Genomic DNA, 12,597 nt, shown 5'->3' with positions numbered 1-12,597 from the left:
CTTCCCACCATTCAAATTCCTATGCAGACGGGAATCTCTTCCCACAGCCTCCTCTAAAGAGCCCTTTGAGGGCTACGAGGCGCGCAGGGGTCAAACAACATAGCAGCCGCTTGAGCTAGCTCAACTCGGGGTCCCGAAGAGGAAGGAGCCCGAAGACCCCACCAATACCACCCATGTGCACCGCAACTGCATAAAGCCCGAAGGCCCCCTCACCCTCCTGCCTGGCTCTGCAGTGCGTGCTCTGCAGGACGCTGTACGTTCCTCACGAAGCTCCCAGGCTGGCCCAGCACCCCCCTTAGCTGCCCTTGAGCTTCCTACCCAACCCCCTCCTGCGGAGGGCCGCGGCCACTTTAAATCCTGCACTGCCCCCGCCCCACCCGCCGGCCTCTTCCCCTTCTATTTTTTTATGAATGAAAAACGCTCTCGGCGGAGCCATGCAAATCGGTCGGCGCCCATTGGCTGCCTTCCCCCCTCCCACCCCGCCGTTCTCAATGGTGCCCCGCGGAGCGGCGCGGGGGGGCGGGCCCTCGGGCGGCGCCTCGACCAATCGGCAGGCGCTGGCGGCCGGCTGCCGGCTCCCCATTGGGCGGCGCCGAGGGTAAACAAGCGGCGCTGGGCGTGGCGTGGCGGGGGCTGCTGGCTCGGGAGCTGCGGGCCGGCGCAGAGCGGCAGCGCGGTGCCCGGCTCGGAGCTGCGCCGTCCCGGCACGCCCGGCCCCGCTCCCGGCCTGCAGCGGGTGAGCCCGCGGTGCTCCGCCGTCCGCGCGGGGTCTGGCGGCTCGATGCGGTTCGGTGTGGCGCGGCCCGGGGCGGGGGCGGTGCTTATGAATGGCGCGGGCCGCGCGGTGTGAATGGCGGGGGGCGCGCGCGAGCGAGGGCGCGCGCGCGGGAGGGGGAGGGAGTGAATGAGGAGGAGGAGGGGGGGGGAGGAGTTTATGAATGGGGCGCGCGGGGCGGCGTGGGAACGGGCCCGGCTGCGGCCCCGCGGCGCTGAGCAGCGGCACGGACGGAGGGGAGCGGGAGAGTGGCGGGGACGGGGCCGCTTCCTCCCCGCGTGATGTCACGGCTGTTTCTATAGAAATTCGGTGACATCACGGCCCGGGGGGCAGCGACCCGCTGCGGGTCCCGCACCGGCACCCAGCCAGCCCTGAAGGGACCCGATTCTGATCCTGCCGTTGCCTCTCCCCCCGCAGCCTCGCATCTTGCCGGAGCCCAGGCGGGAGCCCCCTCCCGGGCCGCCGTCGATGCTGAGCGTGCCGGGGGCACTGCCCGCCTCCCTGCACCATGGATGGCTTCTACGACCAGCAGGTCCCCTTCATGGGCCCTGGGGTAAGTCTGCCTAAAGCCTCCCCGAGTCCTTGAAACACCTGCTTGTGATCCTTTGAGGACACCTTCCCTTGGAATGCCTCCTCTTGGGTCCCTTTGGGCTGCCCCTCCCTTTTGTCCCCATTGTGGACACCCCCTTCGGGGCAGGCACTTTCTGTTAGTCCACTTTGGGGCATGCCTCACCCCTCGTCTTTGAGGCACTTCCTTGGGCTCCCCCATCTTTTTGGGAGCTGCCACCCTCACACCGTGGCTGTTGCAGAAATCCTGTGCCGAGGAGGGCCGAGGCCGGTTGGGCTCCGAGAGGAAAAGGAAGTTTTTGGAGACCGACCTGGCCCACGACTCGGAAGGTAGGAAGCACTGCAGGCCCCTGTGGGTCCGCTCCCCTTGGGGTCAGCCTGCAAATAGCAGCATGTTTGGTCAGTGTTCTGTGGATGCATAAACCTCTCGCTGTGTTCCAGAGCTCTTCCAGGATCTCAGCCAGCTGCAGGAGGCCTGGCTAGCTGAAGGCAAGTCCTGATCTCTGCTTTTTGCCATGTGAAATCTCATCATGTGCATTTTTTTGAGAGCTGAAAATGCTATAAAAATACTCTTTTTTTCTTCTTTTTTTTTCTTCAGCTCAGGTCCCCGACGATGAACAGTTTGTCCCAGATTTCCAGTCTGATAACCGTAAGTAACCATCCCGGTGTTTGCTCTGTGGGGTGGAAGCATTTGGGGCACTGCATGCAACAGTGTAGGACCCCTTCCCTGGGAAAGAGACCAGCACCAAACCCCTGAGGCCTCGAGACCCTCGGGCTTTGGAGAGGGAGCACGTGTGGGTCTGTGCAGCTGGGGCTCAGTGTCCTGTGTCTCGTAAATGGGTAAATCTGGGCCAAACGGTGGGAAGGGTCTCTGCCTGAGCCCTGGGCTCCCCTTCGTAGTAGCGTCAATTTGCTCCAAAATGCTGCTTTTCCTTTTCAAGTGGAAGTGAGAGCTCGTGCTGGGCTTGTCGGTTAGCCACAATCTCTGCACTCCTGCAGCTTTTTCCAGTCCTGGCCTCGTGCTGCTGGCGAGAGCCGACCCGAGCGGTGAAACTTGAGCTGCTTTAAGCAGCATTAATCTCTGGCAAGCGAGCGTGTTTAAAAGGAGGCCAGTGAAAATGCAGTCCCTCTTGAATTGCATAATAGAGAGAGAGTTGTTTCTTAGCCGTGGTTCACTGCCCGAGCCAGGGGCTGCTGCACAGCTAATGGTGCACCGTGCGTGTGCGGAGAGCTCTGGCATTCATTCTCAGATGGGGATGGGGGCTTTGAGTTGTTACCTGGAGAACGCGAGGAGCAGCCCGGTGCTGGGTTTGCAGCTCAGGCAGACAGCTAGAGAACTTGAAGGAAATCAAATTTAGCCTGCAGTCGAACAGATTTTTCATTCCAGCTTTGTCACAGCATGCATCAGAGTATCTTATACTACAGTAAATGCATGTTAATTATTGCTCTTTGATTACTTCTGAATGGGAAGCTTGCCATTAAACTGTTCCAGACAGCCTGGGCTTCAGATGCGCCTTTTTTCCCCCTTTCTCCCCCGAGATAAAAGGCAGAGCCCCGAGGCAGAGCCGCAGCCGCTGCTGCCATCCGCGCTCAGCCCAGCAGCTCCCGCTTGGAGCGGCGCAAACTGCAGCGTGCGTGGGAGGCTGGCTGCGGAGCAGAGCTGCTTCCAGAGCCTTTTGGCAGCCGCCGGCTTCCTTGTAACCTGAACGGCTCAGGGAGAAGAGAGACAAACTTCTCTGGGTGATGCAGGGGGGAAAAAAGCATTTGGTCGAGGCTTTTAGTGAGCTCCTGCCTGGCTCAGCCTGTGCGGCCCGGTGTCACTGGGGTCAAAACAATTTTGTCACCTGAAGGGTGATGTTCCTGCGTGACTTCCTGCCGTAATAACCTTCCTGGGGAGATGAAGCAAAGGTCTCCTCGCTGGCTGGGATGTTTGACCCCAGAGTTCCCAGCTGCTGAGGGGGCATGATGGGATGGGTGGCACCCAGCTCGATCCCAGTGTCCCTGTGCACTGCACTGAGTGTCGGTGACACCCATCGTTCCCACCTTGCCGAAAGCCCTGGTGGTTTGCAAGCTGCCTGCAGCACGGCTGATAAAACTCTCGTGGGTCACGATGTCATGGCAGAAGTTGGGTTTGGCAGCTCGCAGACAGGTGTTGGCCAACACATGGCACGTGTCTCCTGTCCTCCCGCCTGGCCCTGGGGAGGAGGGCATGTGCCCAGCACCTTATCTGGGGCAGTTGTTTACATAGGCGCAGGGTGATAGGACTGTGCTGGGGACAGCGAGCGCTGGCGGTGGGAACGTGTAGGGTCCTTTTTTTGGTAGAGAGGAGTGTTGTTCCCTGGGGAATCGTGTTCCCCCACATGGATGGTTCGCAGCGAAGGCGATGAGCAGGCTTTTTTTTTTTTTTTTAGACACCCAAATGAAGGCAGGAGGTTTGTTTCTGAGGAAGGAGCGCTTAAACAAAGGAAAGCAGGAGCACGGCTTCTATTTCTGGCTCCTCTCCTGGTGTGACCTTGGGTGCGTCCTGTGCCGGGGGGACAGAGGGGCTGGCAGGGAGCTGGTGCCCAGGTGACGGCCGCGGCGGTGCCAAGGTCCCCAGCTGGTGCCTGTGTCGGAGTGGTGTTTGGGGCATGAAGCTGCAGCCTCCAGGCTTGTCACGTGCCATCCAGATTGGGGCTCAGGATTCAAAGCCCAAAAAGGTTTTGGGGTGTCCCTTTCCCTGCAGGAGCTGTCAGCTATTAGGTGGCATCTTGGGGCCGGCCTGGCTGGAGATGCGATGCTGTTCCCCCCCCCGGGCTCTGCCCATCCTATGGGACCAGCGCAGCCCACCGAAGGCCATTGTGGGTGCTCCCCCCACCCCCTCCACGTGGCCCCTGCAGGGCCGTGCTCAGGTTGCCCAGCCCCCAGAGGCAGCGTGGTTTGGTGCTTCCCCCAGCAGCCGCTGGCGGTTATTTTTCTTTCTCCTGACTCTCGCCAAAGAGCTTTCCGGCCTCACCACCTTGCACAATCGCTCTGCTTTGAATGAACTTGGCGGAAAGGCCGAGCTGGGAGCGCAGCGCGCCCGGCCCCGTGCTGTTTGTGTAAGGAATTCAAACGTTGCACAAAGTCCAGGCTTCTTTGCGAGGACAGCTGGTCTCTGTTATGATCTTAAGTATCGTTTCCCTTTTCTTGAATGGCAGCGCTAAGCTCTGGGGAAATTTTTCTTTCTTTTTCTTTTTTTCTTTCTTTTTCTTTTTTTTTTTTTTTTCCCCCTTCCAACCGCATGAATGGAGCGCTCCAAATTGTTTGTGAATGGAGGGTGGTGCCCGCTCAGAGACTTTTTTCAATGAATAACCAGACCCCATTGTGCGGCTGGCGGAAAAACAACCCGCTTGAACAACACGGAGACTGTTAGAGAGAAACATGTCCGTGATCGGCAGCTGGAGCCCTTCCAAAGTGCCTTCCCCTTTGCTTTCTTGCGGCGTCGCAGCCTCCACACCGGCCCAAAATGCACGCAAGGAGAGCGCAGGAGGAGCAGATCTGGCTCCGGGGAGGCTCCAGGCAGCGGAGGGGCTGTGCTTGCTCAGCCCGAGCTTCGTGTTTCAAATGCTCCTTTGGGTTTTTCTTGCCCTTGGTACCAGCTGTGCTGGGCTACGGCGGGGGGGGGAGTGAGGGGGGAGTCAGCAGCTCTTTAAAGGGTTTGACAAATTAGGGGAGCAGCTAATTACCTGGCAAGCTGTGAACAGTTGTCCTGGAGCTATTTGCTCCCCTCTGGTGTAGCTGGGCTGTGTTTAGACTTTGCATGAAGCTAATACTCCACTTCCGATTAGTGTTGGCTCTCCCGCTCAGGCGTGATTTAGGTAAAGATCTCTGACGTGCTTTCCCTTTCCTAGAGCACCCGCTTTTAGAAATTAAAGAGGTTAAGCATATATTACTAGGTTTAAAATGTATATATAGTGAACGGGCTTGGAGCTGGGAAGGCTTTGGGTTTAATGGGCTGTTTGCCCCTTGAACTCGTACAGTCATGGCTCCCATCCCCAGTGGTCCCGGCACTGAGCACAGGACACGTGGTGCTGGTTGCTGCTCACCATTTCTGGCTGGCTAATTTGGGGCTGCGTGCAGGCAAGCATGTAGAGGCTTCCATAGATGTGAGTCTGGATACGCTCAGGGAAAGGTCCGTGTGTGGCAAAGGGTGGCACAGCTGGGCTCATAGCTGCTTTGCAGGGACTGGTCCATGCACACAGTGATCACCCACATCCCTGTCACAGCCCGTGCTCTGCCCCCACACATCATGAGAGGAGAGCAGCTCCCCTCTGCAGGTGGTACCCAGGTGTCCCTATAGTCCTTGCTGAGGATTTTTTGTGCTGTTGTGTTTCTCTGGTGCTCCCGTGGAGGGGATCAGCTCCTCGTTTCCAAAAGGGAGCACCCACACAGCTGTTCCCCAGATCTGTCTGTGCCTACGGCCTGCTCTCATGCAGCTCAGAGTCACTGCTGGAAGTCAGTGGTGCCCATGTCTTCCTCCTCCTCCTTCTTGTTGCAGTGGTCCTGCACGCCCCACCTCCAGCCAAGATCAAGCGGGAGCTGCACAGCCCTTCCTCAGAGCTGTCGGCCTGCAGCCACGAGCAGGCTCTCTGTGCCAGCTATGGAGACAAGTGCCTCTACAACTGCTGGTACGTCCCTGCGAGCCCCGTTCTGACATCCTCTCTTTGGAAGCTGGGTGATGGGGAGCGTTCCATGTCAGCAGTCAAAGCACCGGTGCTAGAAGGAGTTTGGGGTCCCCTGTCTGGCTAGTCGGAGCCCCTTGCAGGTGGTCACACCACGAGGGCTGTTTCCTGATGCCAGTGGTAGCGGTGGCCATGTCACAGGCTCTTGTCTCATGCGTCAGTCTCCTCCGCACCCTGCTTTCCCTGGGGCCCGCAGCTGTCTGACCGCGTTAGCGTTGCCTTGCCCTCAGCCCCCATCCCCTCTCCCCACTGCAGTGCCTACGACAGGAAGCCCCCCGCCGGGTTCAAGCCATTAACACCGCCCGCCACGCCGGTGTCCCCTGCGCAGCCGGGTTCATCCCTGCCACCGCCGCCGGCCCCAGGGGTGCAGGCAGCTGCCCATGGCGGCCCAGCTGCCCCACTGCGCAGCACGGCGCCGGCACCACACCTGCTGCAGGAGCAGAGACAGCAAACCTTCGCCGTGCCGCGGCCGCCCCACCCGCCCGTGCACATGCCAAAGATGATGTCCGAAAACCAGTACCCCACAGAGCACAGGTAAGGCTCGGGGGCCTCCAGAGGTGGGGACGTAGGTGGGACACTTGTCGCTTTTTGCTGGGGCTGCAATGAGTGCGAACCCCAGCACCTCTTCTGGGCTCGTGGGGATGGTGCTCCCTGTGGGAGGAGGACCTGGGGCTGGATGCAGCGCACAGGGAAGGTCAGGCTGCGTCCCTTCCTGGCACAGCAGCCAACTCCGGTACAGAGCTCGGTTCTGGGCGACCTTGGAGCTATGCGGGGGACTGGCTGCGACCCATCTGGAAGTGCCATACCAGCACGGGGCTTGGGTTTCACTCAGGAAGGGCAGGGGGACGCGGGTCGGAAATGGAGTAATCCCAGCCCGTCAGCTGGGAGGGATCTGGTTACAAAGCTGAGCAGCGCTCAGCGGCCCCGAAAGGAGCGGGCGCCCGGAGATCGCCTTTCACGGTGCTGCACCGTGCAGGGGTCGGCAGCACCCCTCAGCCCACTCCCATACCCCGTGCAGCACCGAGCCTCATGGGAGTGCACCGGCCCCTCGCTCCCAAAATAGTGCTGTCCGTACCCAGTTCAAGGTTTAATCCTGGGCAGATTAGTGGCCAACTGGCTGTGCGGCGCAGCAGAGGGGATTTGGCTTTGCGTCAGCACCTGCCCCATTGCAGTGGCCCTGGGCCCCAAGCAGCACTGCCTCACCTGCTTTAAGCTGGCTCAATTTTTATCTTACAGCATTGGTTTTGTTGTTGTTTTTTTTTTCCCCACGCTTACCCCAACATCCCATAGGTTCTTGCCTTATGCAAGGTGGATCTCCATCCCTTGGCCTGGGGGACCAAGCACCCTGACAGGCTCAAACCCAGGTGATGGCCATGCGCTGTGTCCCAAATGGGGACACGTAGCACTGGCTGAGCTCATGGTTGCCCCTGGTGACACCGTGTCCCTTTTTCTGCAGGTTCCAGAGGCAGATGTCTGAGCCCTGCCACCCCTTCCCACCGCAGCCCGGCGTTCCTGGGGACAGCCGCCCCGTCTACCACCGGCAGCTGTCAGAACCTGTTGGCCCCGCTGCCCCCCACCCCGCTCAGGGATTCAAACAGGAGTACCACGACCCGCTCTATGAGCACGCCGGCCCCAGCCTGCCCGGCCCCCCTGGGCACGGCTTCCAGTCCCCCATGGGCATCAAGCAGGAGCCCCGGGACTACTGCATCGACTCAGGTGGGTGAGGAGCAGGACGGACATACTGACATACCGGGGCCTGGGTTCATCCCACTGCAGCTCCTGGTGGCTGGCGCCGGACTCCACGAGCATCACGGAAAATCCTCTAAGCGCCTTAGGGCCTAAAAATACCACAGCCTTGGGCTGGGGGTGGCCGGTTCAGTGCAGCCGAGCAGATGGCTGGGAGGGAAGGGAGGCGGCCAAAAGCCTGGTGCTGGTGATGGGCAATTGCTGCCTCCCATCATGTGTGGCCTAAATAACGTGGTGAAAAGCCGGTTTCAGCCGCGCTACACGCAGTTGTATGAGTGAGTCGCAGTGCTGTAAATTGTACCACTTTTCCCTAGAGGTGGGAGTGGGGCTGTGCAGCACGTCGGGTGGAATAGGGCAGCCTGGGGCAGTACATGGGGTTGTGCTTGGGGATGAGGATGCACCAGGCTTATGGCTGCCTCTGTTTCCCTTGCAGAAGTGCCTAACTGCCAGTCCTCATACGTGAGAGGGGGCCTCTTCCCCAGCAGCCATGATGGTGAGAAACGTGGGATGGAGCCTGCTAGCATGGCCCTTCCTATCCTATCCCCTCCCTCCTTCCCCTGGCAGCTTTGCTCTGTACCCGGGGCTCTCCCTGCTCCCAGCCTCTCCCTTCAGACATGGGAATGATGTGCCACCCTGTATAATCTGAGATAACCACCTGAAATAGCTGCTAAGAGGGCTTTGGCCGTCCCGGATCCTGGGGTGAGGGGAGGACAGAACCATGTCTCAGCAAGGCCCACGGCAGAGGAATGGGTACCTGGGGAGGGGGCTGCTCACAGCAGGCTGTTCTTCCCTTTAGGATTTTCATATGAAAAAGACACACGATTGTATTTCGACGACACGTGCGTGGTACCAGAAAGACTGGAGGGTAAGCAAGGGTCTGGTGGGGGGCACGCTTGGGCTCAGCGCGGGCACGAGCTGGACCTGAGGTCTGCTGCTGCCCTTGGGTCCTGTGTGGCTGAATGGCCATCTCACCACAGGTAAGGTGAAGCAGGAGCCCACCCTGTACCGCGAGGGCCCTCCCTACCAGCGGCGCGGGTCGCTGCAGCTCTGGCAGTTCCTCGTCACGCTCCTGGATGACCCTGCCAACGCACACTTCATCGCCTGGACTGGCCGTGGCATGGAGTTCAAGCTGATCGAGCCCGAGGAGGTACGGGTTGGGTACGAGGCCATTCCCTCCTGTGCAGGTGGTGTGGAGGAAGTAGCCAAGCAAGTGAGAGCAGCTGTGGTTGTTACCCGTAATATCTCCAACACCGTGCATGGAAATTGTGGTTTGGGAGCAAATTTTGGCAGGCTCCCCTCATCAGATGCCTTTCGATTAGGCCTTCAGCTCCGTGTGGGCTGCACTGCAGCAATCCAGTGAGATTTGGAAGGGACAGAAGGGATGGGGGAACACTGTGGTGGTGTGAGCAGTGCCCTGGGGCTGGCAAAGCGCTTGTGTGGTTTGGCTTGTTTGAGGCAGCCGTGCCTGAACGCAGCTTTTCATCCCCTGCAGGTAGCACGGCGCTGGGGCATCCAGAAGAACCGGCCGGCCATGAACTATGACAAGCTGAGCCGCTCCCTGCGCTACTACTATGAGAAGGGCATCATGCAGAAGGCACGCAGCCCTGCACCCGTTTTGGGCACCCTCAATATCACCCCAGCACACAGCACCATGGGGTGACCCTGCCGTCACTCCAGCCGAGCTCCTCATTCCCCAAGCTCACGCTCTCTCTGCTTGCAGGTGGCCGGCGAGCGGTACGTCTACAAGTTCGTGTGTGACCCCGATGCCCTCTTCTCCATGGCATACCCCGACAATCAGCGTCCCTTCCTGAAAGCAGAGCCCGACTGCCACGTGAGCGAGGAGGACACCCTGCCGCTGACGCACTTTGAGGACAGCCCTGCCTACCTGCTGGAGGTGGAGCACTGTGGCAGCCTGCCCTACGCGGAGGGCTTTGCCTACTGATGGCCGGCTGGCGGAGCGACCAGCGCTAGCACGCACGTCTGCTGCGGGCCAATAAGGGCAAAGGTTTTGTAAAGAGTATTTTTTGCCATTTCTTTTAAAAACGAAACACAACAAAAAAAAAACAAAACAAAAAAGGAAAAAAAAACAAAAACAAAAAACAAAAAAACGCGTGCGCGCACACAAACTGGCCTTTACCTTTAAGCGCAATTGGAGGAATCTAAAATGCCCAGTGTGTGTCAGCGCTGAGCTCGCAACCTTACTGTCCAAGGGCTAGTGCATAGGACTGCCCGAGGCTGGCGCCGAGCGTCCCACGGCTGTGTTGGGGAGCTGGGAGCTAAGCACCAAGTCTCTGACCCTGGCCACGCTTCTCGCGAGCATGCGATGGCTGATGGCTTCAGCAGCGCCCGTGGGACTGGTGTAGACGGTGTGACTGTAGCGAATTGTCACGACAATCTGCTTTGCATCGATCACGATACGCGTAGCTGCCTTGTGTGTTGGAAAGGGCTTTGATTTGCACAGACGAGGGGGTGTCGGGGGGCTCGGTGCCCCGGGGCTGATGTGTGCGGCGTCCCACCCCAAGCTGGAGGAGCCTTCTGCCTTCTTCCCAGACACAACCTCCCCGTCCCTCCTTGTTCCCAGCAAGCATTACTCTCCCATTTAACAATTTGTCAGCCTGCCCCACTCCTTTCCACATCCCCCATCACTTCTCCCCAGCTCAGGCTGTATGCGATGGGTTTAATTTCACAGGAGGGGGGCTGCTGTGATGCTATCTCCCTCTTTTTTTTTTTTTTTTTCCTTTCTTTTTTTGGGGGGAGATATGGGGGTGGGTTTTGGGGGAAAAAAAACAAACAGATTTCTAACTGATTTTTGTAGATTATTTTGTATTTTAAGGCAAAGCTATTTTCTGCAGCCCAGCTGCTGTGCCGATGCCCCTGCGGCTCACCAGGCTGCCTGCCGAAGTACCTGGTCCACTCCATTTCACTGCTCACATCCCTGTCCCAGGGGCTCTGCTCCCCTCTGTGCGTAACAGGGCCAGGCTGGAGTCCCTTCTTCCCTTTGGCCCCTGCCCACCACAACTCCCTACACTCCTCCACCTCTCATATATATGCCCCTGCCTCCCCCCCACCCCTAATGGCTACATGTTTTTGTTGTAAATGCTGTATAGGAATTTTTTTTCTCATCCTTAGTTAGCTTTGTTTGGATTGGTTTTTTTTTTTTCCAGTTGTTTTTTTTTGGGGGGGTTTTATTTTGTTGGGTGTCTTTCCTCTTTTTTTTTTTTTTTTTTTTTGGTTGTTTGTTTTTGGACTGATTCATTCTTTTTTGGGGGAAGTATGAAGATTAACCCTTGCAGGCTGGCTGGCTGTCCCTACAGTGTGCAGCGTGCCCAGTGCCGTCAGGAAGCGGTGACTGCAGGCACTGTGCCTTGGGGATGGCTAGGAACATTTGCTCAGTGCAGAGAGGGTTAAATCTGAGGACTGACTGAAATAACCTTTACTCAAGCAGGGCTATGTATCTCCTGCAAATCCGCATTACGTTCTGTACTGTGTACAATAAAGAATCTTGCTTTCTGTTCCTCCCAGGCTGTGCTTTGTGTGTGCTGCCAGATGCTATATCGGGGGTTTTCTGAGGGGCAGATGGCAAGCTGGGGGCTTCTTGCCCTGCTTTGGGGTAACATGGAGTCTCTGTACCTGCCTGCTCGCTCCCATCTTCAGGACTTGCAGGGCTTCCACAGAGCTGTGTCTGGCATGAGGATCCACTCTGATGGGGACTGTTTGTCCCCAGGGTGGTGCAACTTAATATTGCTGCTCCTGAGCAGTAGGTACAGCAGTATCTGTCCCCTTCACTCACCTCTGGAAACCTGAGACCCCACCAAGGGCACTGGAAGCTGGAGCACAGCTCTCAGCAGTGGTTTTCCTCAGGATTTTAACAGCCAGCAAGCTAAATAAGCTACACCACGTAACTTAACCTTGGGCTGTCTGTATGGGGTTGTACCATGAGGACTTGACTTGAGTGAAAGGATGTTATCACTACACCAGGCTGGAGAAAAGCTCAAAGGTGCCGGGAGTGCTGCATCATCCCTGCTGGCATCGCCTGGATGCCTCGTGGCAACCAGCTGTGTTTTGGCAAGCAAGCTCACCATGAAAGCCCCAGCAATGCTCAGGTGTGCATCCTGGGAAGGAGCAGTGAGAGAACAGCACAGCAGCACATTCCCCACTGCACCAGCATTTTGGGAAGAAATGGCCTTGTGGCAAAAATGTAGCTCCCAGCAGTCTGGATGGGGGCGATTTTCCAAGTGCATTCTTTACCTAAGGATACACACACACATACAGGCATACATCCTTTCTGCCAGGCCTCATGCTGAAAAGCTCAGCTCCATACACTGATGCCCAGTAATCCCATTTTGATGGGAATTGCAGCAGACCAAGTACCAGCACTGAGGGCAAAGCAGCAGAAAACCAGGGCAGTGGCAGCCAGCAAGCAGGTGGCCCTGGTGTGGTGGGACCCAAACCTGGGGAACAGTGAGACAAGCAACCTGTGTGTCATGATGCAACCCCCAGGAAGACCCCCCCCCATAACTCCTTGTTCCTTCAACAGCTGCAGGTTGGGATGTATCAAGGCAGGATGGAAGGGTGTGAAGCCTCTGATGGTTTGACACCACATTGGTGTTTTTTAATTACTCAGAGCATCAAGAATTTGCCTCTTGAATTTGCAGGTCCTTGGGACCAATGTCTTTCCCCTCCACCTCACAGGACCACCTGCCTCCTGTTGATAAAAGAGCTTGGTTTCACCAGACACATAGCTCAAAAGCTGCTCAGATATAAGGCATATATTCATAATTGCCTGGAAAAGTGGAGATCACAAAG

The 12,597-nt window shown here is 57.7% G+C and overlaps 1 protein-coding gene across 2 annotated transcripts; it reads left to right on the top strand.

The window, feature by feature from the left end:
* The first annotated feature begins 625 nt into the window (after positions 1-625).
* ETV5 (ETS variant transcription factor 5) lies at positions 626-11,306 on the top strand. Of its 2 annotated transcripts, XM_052686290.1 has the most exons (13): positions 626-736; positions 1,193-1,328; positions 1,585-1,672; positions 1,784-1,831; positions 1,941-1,991; positions 5,862-5,991; positions 6,301-6,579; positions 7,502-7,761; positions 8,225-8,284; positions 8,588-8,656; positions 8,769-8,938; positions 9,284-9,385; positions 9,512-11,306. In XM_052686290.1, exons 2-13 carry the CDS (start codon positions 1,284-1,286, stop codon positions 9,731-9,733), a joined length of 1,524 nt encoding a protein of 507 aa, XP_052542250.1. In that variant the 5' UTR covers positions 626-736; positions 1,193-1,283; the 3' UTR covers positions 9,734-11,306. The 2 variants fall into 2 exon arrangements, with proteins under 2 accessions (XP_052542250.1, XP_052542249.1); XM_052686289.1 differs by lacking the exon at positions 626-736 and having other exon boundaries at positions 954-1,328.
* The last annotated feature ends 1,291 nt before the right edge of the window (positions 11,307-12,597 follow it).

Source organism: Tympanuchus pallidicinctus, unplaced genomic scaffold, assembly GCF_026119805.1.
Source record: "Tympanuchus pallidicinctus isolate F22 unplaced genomic scaffold, pur_lepc_1.0 scaffold22, whole genome shotgun sequence".
Taxonomy (NCBI): domain Eukaryota; kingdom Metazoa; phylum Chordata; class Aves; order Galliformes; family Phasianidae; genus Tympanuchus; species Tympanuchus pallidicinctus.
The sequence above is the reverse complement of the archived record's forward strand: the minus strand, read 5'-3'. Positions and strand labels throughout refer to the sequence as shown.

Coding starts and splice junctions, on each gene's coding strand:
- ETV5 (XM_052686290.1), top strand. CDS start 1,284: ATGGATGGCTTCTACGACCAGCAGGTCCCCTTCATGGGCCCTGGG. Junction 8,657..8,768: donor GGTACCAGAAAGACTGGAGG/GTAAGCAAGGGT, acceptor ATCTCACCACAG/GTAAGGTGAAGCAGGAGCCC. Junction 9,386..9,511: donor AGAAGGGCATCATGCAGAAG/GCACGCAGCCCT, acceptor CTCTGCTTGCAG/GTGGCCGGCGAGCGGTACGT.